The sequence below is a fragment of the Leguminivora glycinivorella genome, chromosome 12, assembly GCF_023078275.1.
Source record: "Leguminivora glycinivorella isolate SPB_JAAS2020 chromosome 12, LegGlyc_1.1, whole genome shotgun sequence".
Taxonomy (NCBI): Eukaryota; Metazoa; Arthropoda; class Insecta; order Lepidoptera; family Tortricidae; genus Leguminivora; species Leguminivora glycinivorella.
Window position 1 is genome coordinate 10124880 of NC_062982.1, and position 17600 is coordinate 10142479.

The 17600-nt window shown below is 37.6% G+C and overlaps 3 protein-coding genes across 3 annotated transcripts; 1 reads left to right on the forward strand and 2 right to left on the reverse strand.

The window, feature by feature from the left end:
- Window positions 1–5034: 5034 nt before the first annotated feature.
- LOC125232052 (nucleolar GTP-binding protein 2) lies at window positions 5035–10214 on the reverse strand. The gene is made up of 4 exons (XM_048137665.1): window positions 8076–10214; window positions 7155–7668; window positions 6275–6452; window positions 5035–5197 (listed from the first exon to the last, which is right to left on the reverse strand). The coding sequence occupies exons 1-4, from the start codon at window positions 10101–10103 to the stop codon at window positions 5104–5106; spliced, it is 2814 nt and encodes a 937-aa protein (XP_047993622.1). The 5' UTR covers window positions 10104–10214; the 3' UTR covers window positions 5035–5103.
- Window positions 10215–11159: 945 nt separating this feature from the next.
- LOC125231858 (transmembrane protein 170A) lies at window positions 11160–13765 on the forward strand. Its single transcript, XM_048137439.1, has one exon. The coding sequence runs from the start codon at window positions 11393–11395 to the stop codon at window positions 11789–11791; it is 399 nt and encodes a 132-aa protein (XP_047993396.1). The 5' UTR covers window positions 11160–11392; the 3' UTR covers window positions 11792–13765.
- A 150-nt stretch (window positions 13766–13915) lies between these two features.
- On the reverse strand, window positions 13916–17565 carry LOC125231857 (centrosomal protein of 135 kDa-like). Its single transcript, XM_048137438.1, has 2 exons — window positions 14366–17565; window positions 13916–14193 (listed from the first exon to the last, which is right to left on the reverse strand). Exons 1-2 carry the CDS (start codon window positions 17453–17455, stop codon window positions 14050–14052), a joined length of 3234 nt encoding a protein of 1077 aa, XP_047993395.1. The 5' UTR covers window positions 17456–17565; the 3' UTR covers window positions 13916–14049.
- Between the last annotated feature and the right edge of the window lie 35 nt (window positions 17566–17600).

Consider the following 17600-nt stretch of genomic DNA (forward strand, 5'->3'; position numbering starts at 1 on the left):
AAAAGAAACACGCGCTTTTTGAAAACGCTGTATAATGCGGTGTCTGTGTAACTATAATCTATATGGAGGAGCAAAAAATTTTACGACCAAACTTGAACTGCCGGGCCATTTGCACGTTTCATATCTTGGTTTGGCGAAATAAACATTCTGATCGAAATACGAAGTTTTAATTTTCAAGTGCACGTTTTGATGCGAAGCAAAGAGGATCGAGTATTATAGAGAGTTACTGTGAAAGTAAAATGTGTAATCACACTGCATAGATTGCCATCTATCGAAACAGGCTTACAACTTTTGAACCTCAGTTTTGACAATTTGGCCCATATTCTTAGCTTGATATGTGTTAAAATGTCAAATATAAATATTAACGCCATCTAGCCGAGCGTTCCCCAAAGGTGTAACGTCATCTAGGCCACCGTACCTTTTTCTCTAGGGCTTTGAGGTACGTTTTTTTCTTAGACTTTATCCGTCTACGAGGGTCATGCCAAAAGAAGTTAGATACTCCATGGTCATTTGATTGATACTGGCCAGTTATACACCAATGTAAAGGTAGGTTATCTGCTTATAAATTTAAAAATGGAACACTTGGAAATTCTTAGGATTCCTTTTTTAATTATTTTTTTTCTAAATAATTTTGGCGGGAATTTTCCGCAACAATGGAGCTTACTCGACATGATTTTCGTGTTATGATATATTATGACTTTAAAAAAGGTTTAACACCTCAAGAGTGTTTTGAACTTTTAGTCTCGACTTTTGGAGAGTCTGCGTGTTCACGTGCAACATGTTTTCAATTGGTTTGCTGAATTTAAAAGAGGACGGGAGAGCTTTGAAGATGAGGCGAAGACCGGACGGCCGCCAACCGCAGTCACTGAAGAAAATGTAAAGACTGTGGAAAAAAATATTCGTGCGAACCGACGAATTACATATGTAGAGCTCGAGCGTGAACTGGGCATTGGATCAGCAGCATTGCAAACTATAATTCATAGTAAACTGTCTCTTCATAAGCGTTGTTCAAGATGGGTGCCGCACAAGCTCACCGATTTACAGAAAGACCGTCGCGTGGATTGGTGCAAATTTATGATAGATAAATTCGACGCAGGCGAGAACAAAAACGTATATGATATACTTACTGGTGACGAAACATGGCTATATAACTACGATCCCGAAACAAAGCGACAGTCCACAGTATGGTGTTTTGAAGATGAGCCGACGCCAACAAAATGTCGCCGAACTCGAAGCATATAAAAACAAATGGTTGCCTCATTTTTCTGCAAGACGGGACATATTGCTACAATAGTGCTAGAAGATCAAAAGACAGTTAATTCAGAATGGTATGTGACAGTTTGTGCCCCAAGAGTACTGTCAGCTTGGTGTGACAAGCGGCCGAAGTCAGGAACCCGGCACCTGCTCTGGCACCACGACAACGCTGCCCCGCACACTTCCGCTAGAACACTTGACTATTTCAGCTCAAAAAACGTGACTATTCTGCTCCACCCCCCCATATTCCCCTGACCTAGCCCCCTGTGATTTTTATCTTTTTCCTAAAATTAAAGAAAAATTAAAAGGAAGGCGATTTGAGAACAAAGAAGATGCGTTGGCTGCGTATAATTACGAAATTTCTGAGGTGTCTAAAGAAGAGTGGTCATCGGTATTTTCTAAGTGGTTTAGACGGATGAAAACGTGTATACGTGTTCACGGTGAATACTTCGAAAAAATAGATAGCTGTAATAAAGAATAAAGTATGTAAATTTTGAGTATCTAATTTCTTTTGGCATGACCCTCGTATACGGAGTTACATATGTTTTTGATGCGAAGGGATGAAAGTCATGTTACGAAACAAGTACCTATTATGGATGAGTGTGGACGAAGGAAGCGCGAGAGGAAAGCCGAAGAAGAGGTGGATGGACTGCGTGAGAGCTGATATGGAACGAATGCAAGTGAATGATGAGATGACGTCCGTTAGAGGTATGGGAGAAGACATGTTGCGGCGACCCCAAGTAACTGGGATGAGGGCAAGCGAACGATGATTGATGATGCACGTATTCACGTAAGTAGAAGAGTGTAGGTAGTAGGTACCTATAGCTACTGATTGATTATAAATTTCCCTGCTAGAAATGTAGTAAGTCTACTCGTAGGAAGTCTAAGGGACTATCTACACACAGGCGACGAACGTCGTAAGACGCGGAACGGACGCCTGCGCCGTGCCGCCCGAGTGTATTAATTTAAAAACATCTCCTCAGTAGGTACATTTTGTATAGGAAAGACATTTTGTTTTGTTTGGGGTACGCAGCTAGTACACTCGGGCTAGTACACTCAGGCGGCGCGGCGCTGGCGTCCGTTCCGCGTCTTACGACGTGCGTCGCCCGAGTGTCGGTTGCCGCTAAAGCATAGAGTATATGGAATAGTAAGTGCATTTTCACATTATCCGATCCGATATCGGATGTCGGACCGATATCCCATACATTACAGGCGCCATCTTAGATTGTTTCTATTGAAATCCTTCCGACATCCGATATCAGATCGGATAATGTGAAAACTGACTAAGTCTTTTTCACTAAATGGGCCACGACGCGAAGCGAAGAGTCTGTTTGTAGAGAACTAATAAAATCACTTCGCATTGAGCGAGGATATATACCAAACTGAAAAATAATATTTCAGTTGTCAACAAACACACCTTTCGTTACGCACCCTCGTACATCTTCAGTGGAGATAAGATAAGATAATCATTTATTTGTTTGCTACAATACACACCAAAATTAAACAATTAAAACAACAATAATAGTTATTTGTTATACAAGGGGGCAAAGTTGTATTTTAACGCCGAGTGTGGAATTGAAAAACGAGCAAGTGAAAGGATTCTATAGCTGAACCACGAGCGAAGCGAGTGGTTCGAGAATAGAATCCTGAACTTGCGAGTTTTTTAACACACGAGAAGGAAAATACATTTGCACCCGAGTGTAACACAAAACTTTTCCCCTCACTATAGCGAGGAAACTACAACGCAAAAAATGCGTTTATCACTGCTTTTGAGTAGTTCAACAGGTGGTAAATCATCTTTATTACTAGATTCAACTACCTTTATCAATTTTAAAGCAGTTAATTTGACTTTATTCAAGGTCAAATTACTTTACCCACTAGTGGATAAAATGCGTTTTTACCCGCTGGTATTAAAGGACAAAACACGTGTTTCCGAGCTAGTGAGGGGAAAACAATAAAAAGTACTAACACTACAGAAAAAACAACAATAGCATACATTAAAATATGGGTGGGTTTGCTTTGATGTGTGCGTTGCAGCAAAACAAAAGGGTCCTGGCTCAGTTATATGCTCCACTGTTTCGGGCGAAGCAACTGGTAATTCTGCTAGAACCCAGGTCACTAACAGATCGTTGTACAAAAAAAAATGTAAAAAAAAAAGTAATAGTTTGCCTAATGTCTAAACGATTGCATTTAGTAACATGACATAAACATAAATTGCAAAAAATAAAAATAAGTGGAGATACAGCCTAAGTTATCGACTTGCACTGTTACAGTTACATATATACTGTTCGATCATGTAACTACGTTTATTGAAATTAGGAAAAATAGAGTCGCACCATAAGGGTTCCTTTTGCACGGAACGCTAAAAAACAACATTGGTAAAACGAGCCTAACAGCCCATCTAGAGACACTTTCGAAAACTACCGAACATATGTATTAGCTACAGACGAAAGATAAGAATGAAGTTTGCTTGTACCGATGTAGTAGATTTGCCTTCGTATTGTTACGGAGACGTACGAACGTGTCATGCTATTTCAGTCAGTCCATAAATTAAGTATAACAAGATCATACCATCCCATACATTAAAATGCGACCGCCTACGAACGCGCTTATACTCCACCACACATAGATGGCGCCACAAAAAAATGCCTTGTTGCCACCGATTATTTGTAGATTGGCATTAAGTGTCAATTCAGAGCCGTAAATCTATGTCAAAAGTGACACTTAACGCCATCTACAAGTATAATCGAAAGCTACAAGACATTTTTTTTGTTGCGCCATCTATGTGTGGTGGAGTGTAAGCGCGTTCGTAGGCGGTCGCATTTTAATGTATGGGATGGTATGATCTTGTTATATTTAATTTATGGTCAGTCTCAGTACAAGATATACTGACATCTAGCATGACAAATACGAACGTTTCCGGAAAAATACGAGGGAAACCCTTTTCGCACTACTTATATCTGTAACAGTTGTAACTTTATACGGATAACCTGTCAAAACGTCCTTACGATCCTTCTGACGAGCTACGAAATGAGTCTTTGCTGAGAAACGACACATAATATACCAAATCAAACAACTTTACTGATTCTACGAGTACCAGAAGCCTACTATCGGCCTAAGTGCCACTAAGTGCAATGTGTTGATCTGATTTTTGTAAGATTATGATTTTTTCAGATTACGAATTTTAAGACTTTCTGATGGCGCCTAAGTGCGTTTTCACATTATCCGATCCGATATCGGATGTCGGACCGATATCCCATATATTTACGCCACCATCTTTGATTTTTTCCTTTGAAATCCTTCCGACATCAGATCGGATAATGTGAAAACGCTCTAAGGCGGACAGTAGGCGTCCATAGGTCTCGAATCCAAGCGGCTTGTCTTCCACTTATTCTACAAACAACTCCCTTCACTTTTTCGACGCGCCGCCACTGGTATGTTTTATGTAAAACTATTTTCTTCGCGCCGCCACTGGTGTGTTTTATGTAAAACTAACTAAAACAATAATCGTATCAATCTATATTGAATAGACAGCAATTTTGATAGCCCTGGTCCCTCCAAATACGAGTAAGCGATGACCTATCCTCGATAGAAACGAACAAAAGATAGTCACTCCCGTGTAAATAAAAGAGAGAGCTAGCGATTTATAGCTCATAGCTTATTGGTGGGACCAGGGCTATCAAAATTGCTGTCTATTCAATATAGATTGATACCTAAGACTCTATTGTGCGTTCTACCATAACCACGATGAATGAGGCTAGTAATGAAAGACTGTTTATACGACTAACATTTATTTGAGTAAGGTAAGGTAAGCTTTACCAGGTAGGTATCAGGTAAATCGGCAAGCATTTATCGGTTGCTGCGGCGGCTCATGCGCATGTCGCGCTCGATCTCGTATTGCCGATGGTCCGCGCGCTCCAGGAAGTCTTGCCGGTCCAGGTAACTGGGAAAGTGATTAAATAATCAGTATACTGTTATTTTAATTTATACTGTGGTTATATGTTTTAGACAAGTAATTGCTGGGTTTGCAGCATACAATAAAACGGCGGGAGCTTTATCCTAGTTAAATAAATAAATATTATAGGACATCTTACACAGATTGACAGTGTGTGGAGTGTTGTTTCTACTAAAAAGAGCTAGGTGGTTATTAGTGGAAATAACCAAACATATTAAGTTCTTTAAACCTATACCTATACCTTTGACCCTTGTGACCCTACCTGCGAAGCTGCGGTCCTGGTCCTGGGTTCGAATCCGGTAAGAGTATTTATTTGTGTGATGAGCACAGATATTTGTTCCTGAGTCATGGATGTTTTCTATGTCCTATACCTTTGAAGACAGGTCTGGCTCAGTCGGTAGTGACCCTGCCTGCTAAGCCGCGGTCCTGGGTTCGAATCCCGGTAAGGGCATTTATTTGTGTGATGAGCACAGATATTTGTTCCTGAGTCATGGATGTTTTCTATGTATATAAGTATGTATTTATCTATTTAAGTACGTATATTGTCGCTTAGCACCCATAGTACAAGCTTTGCTTAGTTTGGGGCTAAGTTGATTTGTGTAAGGTGTCCCCAATATTTATTTATTTATATTATCTTTATGATGTGCAAAAGTTAAACTGATATTTTTAGCCAGACTGCGAAAGAATATGTCGCGACAGGGACGCCATCCAGGCGATCGCCATTTTTTATAGGTTATTTTTATTTAATTAATAAGCACGCACAAAGCGAGGCACGTCGCGAGGCCTCTTGCGCGGCTAACGTCCTACATATACACGTGCCTAGGCAGAGATAGGTCGCTCGACTGAGGGTGACTGAGGGAAATGAGCGCGCTACCTCTGCCTAGGTACAGTCAGCTGCAGAGAAAAGTAGATCCCCTTGCATACAAATTTGTATGGCAGGGGGTCTCCTTTTCTCTGCAACTGACTGTACGTATGCATAGGCAATTTGCCTTGCTAGGTAGGACATGCGTCCAAAGACTCACAAAGTTTCTCACTGTGTGTTAATCCACTTATGAAAAAACCTACCCATTCTTCCCCTTATTGTGACTCTGTATTTCTTCATTAATGTCCTGGTCTTTCTTGAAGGTTTCCCAATCCAGCTTGGATTTCTCCAGCGTGGATAGACTGTTCTTCTTGTTTAGTTGTCCGAGGACGTCGGCCAGGCCACCAGAACCGCGGCTGCGTTGGGGGATGAGTTTGCTCACTGTAACAGAGGCAACATTATTAGAACATTATTATCACTAAAAAGATTGAGCAACTCAAGTGGGAACAGCCCGTTATATTTGTCACAAAGATGACGATCGATAATTTTTCCTCAGTCACCCATTGACCACGAATGCTGTAAAGTATTCGAAACGTCGGGATGAATTGCAAATTCATTATACGCGATTTAATCCGTTTCCATAGTCTTATTTCATGAGTAACTATCGCGGTAACCGATATTTATTTTACCTTTCTTCCTACGTTTTGGCCAGGTTGCACTGGCCGTGGTCGCGGAAGGTGTGCTACTCTGCGGCGGCGCCACCATAATAAAATTCAACTAATTATATGATAAAATGATGTACGTATAACGTACAGTATGTACGTATGATGTTATGACTGTACCTATAGCGGGAAACGAAATAATGGGCTTTGATTGTGGCGCCGCTGGGGAGCATACTCTGCAGCGGCGTCACTCAGTATGCATAGATAGAAATTACATTATCTACTTTTTCTTTTGGAAATTGATGTACCAATGCCGTTTATTATGTACGTATTGAAAAAATCATTATAACTTAGTAAATTTATGTACTTTACGACGAAAAGCTTGAAAAGCTTTGTTTAAATACGTGTGTACAAAGCGCGAGATCCTATTGTTATAAATATACATAATTGTTTATTTAGGAAATAAAAATACTAAATATACCTGTAGCAGGAGCTTCAGCAGTTTTAATTTTCTCCTTGATGACATTGTTTTCAACAACAATAGTTTCACCAGCAAACTGGAATATCCTCTGCTCTCTAGCTTTCATCTCATCTTGAGTACTAGTTTTAGCTTGTGCTTTAGGTTCTGCCACTTTAGGTGTCTCACTTTTCTCCGCTTGTTTCACTGGTATTTCCTTTGCGGGAGCTTTAGTAGCGGATCCTGTGCCTGCTAAGAATTTAGCCCACAAATCTTCCTCTCTTTTTTTCTCTTCTACAGGATCTAGATTTGTCTCTGGTTCTTTTTCTTCCGGCTCAGGTGTGGGTTCTTTTACTGCATTTCTGGTTCGCCTTTTCTTTTTACTATTGCTTTCTTGTGCTGCTTTTCGTTTCTTGGTCTTGATTTCTTGCTCTTTTTCATATTGTAGATCAGTCTCTTCATCAGCTGAGCCTTCTTCGGAAACCTGTTCAGGTTCACCAGGTACATATTCTTCGTCACTGTCACTTCCGGACGACATCTGAAATATCATATACAATAGGATTTAATAAAATAAATACAATTAAAATCAATTAAACAAAATTGAGGAAAAAAATATTTACCTAAATAATTATGCAAGGGCTGGATTAGCTGGATAGGAAGGAAGTTTATTAGTGGATGTCGAGGTGTTAACAGACATACATAAATCACAACTTATGTATGTGTGATTGATTACATGTTTAATACAACCCTATCTCATGTCATGTCAGCCTTTGCAATAAGTTTGTGTCTATTCTACTATAATTGTGCTTAGGATTTTTTGCTTTTAGTGTAGTTCATATGGGTGTGTAAAAAAATAAATGCATAATTGTTAATTAAAATAATTTATTCACTAAACAAATCAGTTTAAACACCAGGTTTCTTTTTATCCCTGTTCCTATTTTTAACATTAGAGACTTCATAAAAGTTGCTTCCTGTCTTAGTTCGGCGTTGTGCTCTGTCAAGGGCGCGTCTTTCCTTGGCTGTCAGTTTCTTCTTCTTTGCAGTAGCATCGTTCTGTGCTCCCTTGCGTTTCTTGCCTGCCTTTCCCACTTCTTCTACTGTGAAAGCACCACTTGCTGCTTCAAGCTTCTTACGTCTCATCTCTTTGACTGTTTCTGGATCATTCGTCAAATAATCTTCGACATCACTGCATTCCTTCTCATCATTGCTGTAAAAGTCACTAATGTCAGAGGAATCATCACCATCGTCATTCTGATCTTCTCCATCTTGGGATTCTTCATTGTCACTTTTAGCATCAATATCTTTGAGTTCTTCAGGAATGTCTAAAGCTTCAAGTGGCTTCACATCTTCATCATTGTCAAATTTAAGGCCAACTCGAATTTTGGCAAAGTCTTGAGCTATAATCAAATTATTTACAGAAATGACACTCTTTTCTTCAGTTTCCTTTTCGTTCTCTTTGGTCTCTGAAGCTACTTCTGTGGTATTTTCTTCAGGCTTCCTTTCTGTAACTGTAGGGTTTTGCTTAGGTACTTCAGTGGTAGGTTGTTTTGACAGAGGGACTTCAAATCCTTCAGGAGCTACATAGAATGGTAACTTGCCTCTTTGCCAGTCATTGAGAACCATCCTTGCAACTTGATTAACGTCTGGCTCTCCTTTCTTCAATAGCTTGCCTGTTCTTGCCGCCATCTTTTCTAAAAATTCTGTTGCTGTCTCCCAACCATCAACCTTGTATGTCTTTATCAAATATTCCTTTCTGACCCTTTTTAGAACCTCTTCAATATAGTCTTCAGGATTTTGTACAAGTTCCACTCGAACAACACCTTTCAACACCTTTTCTGTGTCCGTTTCAGCTGATGGATAAACAACTCCGGGACAATCAATAAGGAATATTCTCCTCATGAGTGTGATATACTGCCACACTTTAGTTTCACCAGCTATGGGTGCGACTTTGCACACCTTTTTCGACCGCAAGGTATTGATCACAGATGATTTCCCAACATTTGGATAGCCGATTAGCCCAACACTGATCTGCTTCTTGTCAATATGCAACTTGGCGAACTGCCGTAGCAGATTGATCAGTGAACCTTTTCCAAAGGGATGTGTCAGTGATGAATGGAAAGCTATAGTTGGATATTCTGCACTCAGAATAGCCACCCATCTTTGTGTTACCCAATTAGGTACTAAATCCACTTTGTTCAGGATGAATATTAAGTGTTTGTGAGCCTTTTCTTTTTTCAGGAAGTTTTCAACAAAGGGACTCCTGGTTCCCATCGGGTCACGGGCATCTAGAACTTGCAATAGCACATCTGATGAATCAATTACTTTGTACAGCTCATTCCAAATTCTCTTGCTCATACCGGCTCCAAACACCCAGTCCCTCTGCCCCTCTCTCACACCTGTGTCTTCTCGCACCCTATCTATATCTTTGCTCTCATCATATTTCTCAGTGTTCTCTTCCACAGCTTTTGACAGAGAATCAAGGTCACCAAATTTAAGATTAACACGTTTTCTCTGTTTATTAGGGCCAAACGTTTTATCAAAGCCTTCTGTGTCTAACAAATGTACTCTGGCTTGCTTGGCCTTTTCATTAAGTAATGTGATGGGTAAGTTAGTAGGCTTCATAACAACTTGGTACGGATTTTTAACTGCGGCCCCAAACTCCTCTTGGAACTTCTGAAGAGCATTCTGTGAGATGACACGAGAGTTGCCGAACCACTTTTGGTTAGGTTCGACGCGAGCCCGTGTGCCCGACGGCAGCCAGCCTTGAAAGGGCGCAGGAGTCAAGATTTTTCCTGTTTTATCCCTTTTAGCTTTAAAATTACGGTACATCTGCAACCTTTTGATGGTACCCTTTGTTCTGGGATTGCCGACACCCTTCAGTCCTTCCGTAGGCCTGTCGGGGTTCATGGAGTGCCCAGACTTGTTGAACCCCTGCTTCCGGGGGGCCCCGGGCGCGGACCGCACTTTACCCATTTTAGTTGCTGCACTGAACACTTATAATGAATTCCAAAAACCTCCTTTTCACTTATTTATCACGAGGCAAGCAAAATATAGGTTATGTGGATAACACCACAATGTTTCATTTACGAATTTTAAGATTTTCAATACTGTCAGTGAAGCTCTCTAACTTCACACCATTAAAATTGTCATCATGTTCTTGAGAAACAACAATGTACTCTTGGTAAAAACAGAAATCTTACCTTAATTAATAATGAGGCGATGAATTAATTCGCAAACTTGATATATATTATATTCTGAGGTAGATTAATATTCACCAATATTATTATTTAATTCTACAATACAAACACTTCTTTTGTCATTGTCTGCTAACTTCATTCTATTCAACAATTTGATGTGTTACCATACTAATGAATCATAAAATCCTTTTAAGCTAGGAACACACTACGCGGACGTCCGTCGTAAATCGACCGCGGACGGGAATCTGGACAATGGAAAAACACATAACCGTGCAAACTATCGGTCGACGGACGCGGACGTGGCCTTGAGCGCACGGACGTCCGATCGAAATCTGGTTCTCTGGATGTTTTGTTCCGTGCACACTGATAGGTCGCGGTCGCGGTCGTTTTACGACGGACGTCCGCGTAGTATGTTCCTAGCTTGCTGTTTCTTTAGGAAAGGTATGAATATATTAAAAAAAACAGTAAAATGATTTAATTTTAAAGTCAATTTTATATTTATTTAAATTCAATGTGATAGAAGTTCTTATTTCTATAAAAAATAATATTTATTTTATTTTATAACACTACTAAAGTATTTACATATTTACATACACGGGATTTTTTGAGGCGAGCAATACTAAAACTATAGACATCAACAGTTGTTTTTTCTCACTAGGGAGGACTACAGTTGTTATTGCTTAAGCTCATAAATCGATTTACGAACAGGTACAAATAATAATCGAATCCATTATTGATACCCCGTGTTGATACCCAAAGCGCAACACTAGTAGACGATTGACGTTTTGTTACAATACAAAATGTCATGTTAGTGCAATGATAACAAAATGATAATAAATTGTGCTATGAATTTACTTGGATTATCCGAAAATGGGTGTACTTCAAGCAAAACATACAGGAGGATAAATCTGTGTTAAGTGTGCTAGATTCCAATGTGATCAATGACCTGTTCTGTGAAATATCGACGGTTTGAGTTGTGTCGGAGAAGAGATTTTATTTGGATAAATATTTCATGACCATCAAAACTGCCCCGATGCCTCTAAGCATCAGCATTCCTAAGACAACATGTATGACATGTTGTCAGAGTTCCAAGTATCAGAATTCGATTCAATCGGGGATATATTTCGACTGAAGTCTGGTGATCCATTAGATACGTTTGGTGAGATGTGGTACCCAGTGTTTTTGTGGTCTTTGTGTTCGTCAGTATTTGTTCACACCTGTGCGGCGCTGGTGGCTTTCGGCACCCTAAGAAAGCACAAGTACGGAAAGTTCTTTCCTGTCCTCTTAATAGTGATGGGTGTTGTGAGCCCAGTGACATCTGGTGTGGCGAGCAGCGCTGCTGTCGCCTTTATATACCGTGCGGCAAACCTGACCATGCCGCCCATCCATGCCATGATATGGGGCATTGGGCAAACTTTGTTAGGGGCTGGCATTGGTTTCACAAGGATTTTGGCAACTTTGTAATAAGTGGTGTATTGTTTGTAGTTAATTGTGATGCATCAACTCTCTATATAATTTTGATGTAATTGAAAGTCAATTATCTTAGCATTATTGTAATGGAAATGGTATTGGACAGTGCAGATATTGTAGTATAGATAAATAAAATTGATCACTGGTCCTGATAATGGTAAATACTCACTAATCATAGTAGTGAGACTGTAAATAATATTTCTCTATGTGTATGTTTTATATGTATGCAAAGAATAGTCATTTGTACTGTATAATTTGGCAATGAAATTATAAATATTATTTTTCCTTTTAGCATGAAATGGAATATCACTGAAATAATAATGGTTTATGTAAATATATGATAATAGATTTTAAGTAGGTACCTACTGTCCTTGGCTTTACTATTGTGAATATAATCACTTATATTTGTATGAATACATATGAAATCCATTGTGTTATTCTATTTGTATTCGAAATTTCCACATACTGTTAAGGTTACTACTTGTTATCCATATATGAATACCCATGAATCTTGGGACTGTGTTCAGATCCTGTTCCTGTAGCTGCTATTGTATATACCTAAACCGTTTTGTAGAATCAGATGGTAAAATGACAGTTCAACTGCCCAAATTATTTCCCTATCTACATCAGTTATAAAAGCACATTACATGGTAAATAAATAAATTGGATAGGTGAATAGTCATGATGCATCTAATATATAAATCTACAAGGCAGCACCACCAACTCAGCAGTGGTGACAACCTTCCACACATTAGGTAGAATCAATCACAATGTATGTTGACTTCTATCTGTCTATCTATGAAGTACCTGTAGATAACTGGGTACACATATTTTAAGTTACCTTATAAAGTAATTATTTGTTTCTTTAAAATATTGTACTGTGATTACAATTTATTGCTCATTATTGTCTCTATGCAAGACCCACCGATAGTCACTAATCATGCTTGCTTGTGACTGATTATTATTTTAATAACAATGAATAATTGCAATATTCTTTTAATTTAAATTATTGTGATAATGATATAATCAATGTACGAAATTATGTTAAGATAACATACTTAAAAATTATAACTCCTGTAAAAAATGATTACTTTCTTGGATGCACAAACACTTACCTAAACCAATAAATGTACTGGTACTTACCTATGTAAACAAAAACTTAAAAATATGAATACAAACACACTGCTAAGTAATATTAGATAGTATGTAATGCTAAAGTTAGCTTAGGTGCTAGACAAAATGAGTAATTTGCAAACAGAATATATATTTGTATATAGGGAGTGCAATATTTTTTTTATTGGTTTTATAATGAATTTTAATAGCATTTTACACCTTAATTTGCAAGTTAAATAGACATTATAAGATGTATGCTAACAAAACATATCTTATCTCTCTTATTTTTTTTGTGACAAGAATGAAGCTGTTGAATGCTATCTAAATGTTAATGATTCTTTTTCAAGCAATTTCACTGTGCCTTATGAAAATGGAGGGTGAAATGGAGCAATCTGAGCATTTGAATTGAACTCCTAGCCTTTGCAGTAGTTGTAGGATACTGTGTATTATATTCATAGGAGTCTATTGAGGTTACTCTAATTCTGATCCACTTGGTAATCATTTGAGCTGGCATTCAGCCATATTTTAGAGGTAAAATTCCCTTCAGTTGTAAAGTATGGATAACTTTACAACTGAAGGGAATTTAGAAACTGACCAAAAGTGGTACCATGGAACTTGTAGACTTTTGGCTTAGGTAATCTAGTCCTTTTTGATATCAATCAGAGAATACATCTTTGTCTGTACTACCTGAAACTCTTTCACAATAACAAAGGCATATAAAGAAGTTTTTGTTGTTAAACATAGCTAGTGTTCTTATTTAGTTACTACCTAGCAATGTATTGTATAGAGGTTTTGGTTTAGGTAAAATAACTTTTTCATATTTATCCATTGGTAATAAATAAAATTTATTTAATACAATACAGTTTTCTTTTAGAAATGCAACTTCACCTAATTTATAACATAATAATTGTTACATAAACAGTTAACAATTCATCATAAATAACAACAAATAATTAGCTAATGGGCCGTCCACATATTACGTCGCACAACATTTCGGTTTTTTAAATCCCTCTCCCCCTCTATGTCACGCTTTTTTGTATCCCTTTAACATGCATTGTCATATTTAGTATGACACCCCTCCCCCTCCCCCTCTCCCCTTACGCTGTGACGTAATATGTGGATGAGCCTAATCCTTGATTTTATAAAGTACTTCCATGGGAGTACTTTGAAAATCTTTTATGTATTTCATGAAAACGTGTGCTGTCTTCGTCTTCCTCATGGCTGACCTCATGTATTGTTTCTTCCAACATAAGAGGTAGCTCCAATTCCCGAGTCAATGTAGACTGTAAAAAAAAACATCAATCAATCATTGTCTATTGTTGTTAACCAGATCAAGTCTGTCAAGTTATGCCCGGCACCAGAAAATAGCGGCAAAATTTAAAAAAGGTAGGCGGGAATGATTATCTTCCCAAAGGAAAATTTAATTACGCTCCTTTTTCTAGCTATGCAACTTACATCATGAATTTCAGTTTCTACGCGACTTAGCCTATTAATTCTGTCCTGCAAAGATTTTGTTTCAGCCGTAGCATCCTGCAGAGCCAATTTTAGCTCCACAACCTCTCTCCTTGCATTTGCCAGCAATTTTTCAGTTGTTTCCAAGTTGCCTTTTACATCATGTTTTTCTTCCTCTAACCTTGCTTTTGCTTTTGAAAGACTCTTTATTTTATTTTCATAAAGTTGTAGTTCTGAATCAGCCTCACTCAAGCCATGTGATGCTTGACCTGATTCCTTCTGAAGGTTGCTACACATCTGCTTCAGGTATGACACATTCTGCTCAAGAAGTGCTTTTTCCTCAGTAACTAATTTCACCTCATTTTCTAAGGCAATAATCCTACAAGTCATTGTTGCAATCTTGGCTGATTGGGCGTCAATGGTGTTATCTTTATCCAAAAGCCTTTCTTCTTGATCCTGTATTTTGCTAATGTATGTTTGTAATTGTAGTGATTTTGAAGCAGATTCACTCTCCAAGGAGTGATTCGTATTTTCTAATATATTTGCTTCCACAGATAAACTTGCAAAGTGTTCTAGCATGTCAGATCTTTCAGCTTCTTTTTGTGAGAGCATCTCTTCAATTCTCCTAATCTCTGCTACATAATGTTGTAATTGTTGTTTAAGGCCATCAACTTCTCTTCTAGACTTCTCATATTCAATTTTATTTAATTTCAGACTTCCATTTGCCTCAGCTAAACTATTTTGCAAATGTTTATTTTCCATCACAGCATTATCATATTGCTGATTCAAGCGTAAAATTTCTCCATTTAGAAATTGAATTTGTGTTTCAAAGTCTTCCAATTTGTGTTCTGATATTTTGGTCAGGTTTAGTCTTCTTTTCAGCTCGGTAATTTCATCTTCTAGTTTATTTATCTCATGGCTCTGAGATTTCACTTTCTGTTCAAGAATACTTACAGCTTCAGTCTTGTGATCCAAATCTAAAACTAATTTATCTCTGTCTTTATCAATCTTTTTTAAATTCTCCATTAGCTTTGCTTTATCATGGTTTAGCGAAGTTATGTCAGATTGCAAATCATTACATTTCCTTTGTAATGATTCAATTGTGTCCTTAGATAGGCTTAATTTCTTTTGAGTACAAAATAACTCACTTTGGACTTCATTACTGCTTCTTTCTGTTTCCATTTGTATATTTTTAATTTGATTGGCCAATGTCTTCTCCTTTATTACATCAGATTGCATTCTTTTTATTTGCTCTCTTAAGAAGTGGCATTCTTCTTTGAGGTGATCAGCAGATGCCTTTCCTGTGCGGTGTGTCATTTTGTAAGAACTATTTTCTTCCTGTAACTGTTCTATTTCTCTGTGCTTGAAAGTTAAATCTCGTTTTAACTTTTCAACTAAATCTGTAGATTCTTTGTATAAAGTTATATATTGCTCCTTGTCTTTTCTTAAGACATTGTTACTCTCTCTTAACCTGTCAACTTCATCTTGAAGCTTTAATATATCGCGTTTAGTATATTCACCTTCTGTATTATATTGTGCCAATTTCATACTTTTATATTGACTCAGTTGATTGCTTAATGAAATATTTTCCTTAGAAAGTTCTGCATTTTCAACATTAAGTTGACTAATTACATCTTTATAGTTTTGTTTATAACCTTCATCTTGCATGGTAGACTTTGCTTTAAGTTCTTCATTTTCTTTTTTCAACATTAGTATTTTTTGTTGACTTTCACATAGTTGATTGTAAAGATTTTTAATTCTAGCTGTATCTGGAGAAATAGTTCTTGGGCTTTTATCTTTACACTTTGATAAATGTGTGTTAAACATAGTTGTTGTTTCAGTTAATTGGTCTTGCAATTTCATCATGCATTGCTCATATCTCTTTCTTTCTTCCTCTAGAAGTTTTTGTAATTCGTCTTTAGTTGGACATTTTCTTTTTGCACTAAGTTCTCTGTCAGAATTTGTGTTAGAAGCAAAAGATAGAATTTTGTCTTGTAAAGTATTATTGACTTCAGTTAGATCTGCAACCTTTTGCTGCAGACTTTCCTTTTCTCTCAGGGCAATATTCAGATCTAGTTGAAGTCTGTCTAGTTTAGGTGATTGTGAAATTTCTTTCATAAGTTCTGAGTTCTTCTTAACCAGGTTTTCAGCTTTAGCTTGTAACAGACTCATCTCATTTGACATAGTAGCCATTCTTTTATTACAATCATCTTCCACAGTTAAAGCTAATGAGTCCATCTTTTTCAATTCATCATGTAAAGTCTTATTCCTATCAGCAAGATTTAGTGCCCGTTTCATAGCCTCATGTTGTTTTTCTAAGGCATCTGCAACTTGTTTTCTCAGTACATTATTTTCGGCAGCTATATCTTGTAGTTGCACAAGCAAGTCTTGTACTTTTTTATCAGTATGTGAACTACAAACATCTCTGGTTACAGCTTTTAGAGGCCTTCCACCTTCTAGAAGAATATTCAGCCTTATAATTTCATTGTCCCTGTGTTCAATTTGACTCTTCAAAAGTGATATTTCGTCAAAATAAGCTCCATTTTTTTCCTCCAGACTTTGTATTTTCTTCGTGAGCTCTGTGATATCACTATCAGAACTAGTTAACTTGTCATTGCAGAAACACACCCGAGAAACATTATCATCTCCACAGTCTTTCCTTCTACTTTTATTACGGCTGCTCTGGGTTCCAGCACACAACCCTCTGAGACTCAGGTCTCTAATGTCATGCTGCAACTTACTTATCAATGATTCCTTTTTTGTAAGCTCATCAGATAGTGTTTTAATTTTCCTTTTACTGTCTTTAGACAATTTCAAGTACTCTTCCTTTAATTTCATGTTGTGTTTGTGTAATTGATTATTTTCTTGAATGAGCTTGGCATTGTCACATTTGTATGGTTCAGCTTCAAGCATCAATGAGTCTCTTTGCATGAGAGCTTCTTTTGATAAGTCCATGTAATGTTGTAAGCTCCTTGTAGTTTGAAGCAGATCTGCGAGCACACATTCTACCAGAGGAACTGCCTCCAAAGGCAAAGAGTTATTGTAGCCTAATTCTTCTAATTTTCGCTTCAGATTAAAATAATCTTCAGCCATTTTTAAATGTAATAATAGAATATAGATTTCTCTAACAAACCGTCACATAACACTTTGAGAATATCGAAGTTTTAGATTAAATAAATTAATTAATGTAACATAACGGTTCACAAAACCAAGCAACTTTTGTTTGTATTCGAATGCG

Coding starts and splice junctions, on each gene's coding strand:
- LOC125232052 (XM_048137665.1), bottom strand. CDS start 10,103: ATGGGTAAAGTGCGGTCCGCGCCCGGGGCCCCCCGGAAGCAGGGGTTC. Junction 6,453..7,154: donor TGCTGAAGCTCCTGCTACAG/GTATATTTAGTA, acceptor CCTCTGTTACAG/TGAGCAAACTCATCCCCCAA. Junction 5,198..6,274: donor CACAATAAGGGGAAGAATGG/GTAGGTTTTTTC, acceptor TCACTTTCCCAG/TTACCTGGACCGGCAAGACT.
- LOC125231858 (XM_048137439.1), top strand. CDS start 11,393: ATGTATGACATGTTGTCAGAGTTCCAAGTATCAGAATTCGATTCAATC.
- LOC125231857 (XM_048137438.1), bottom strand. CDS start 17,455: ATGGCTGAAGATTATTTTAATCTGAAGCGAAAATTAGAAGAATTAGGC. Junction 14,194..14,365: donor TAGAAACTGAAATTCATGAT/GTAAGTTGCATA, acceptor TTTTTTTTACAG/TCTACATTGACTCGGGAATT.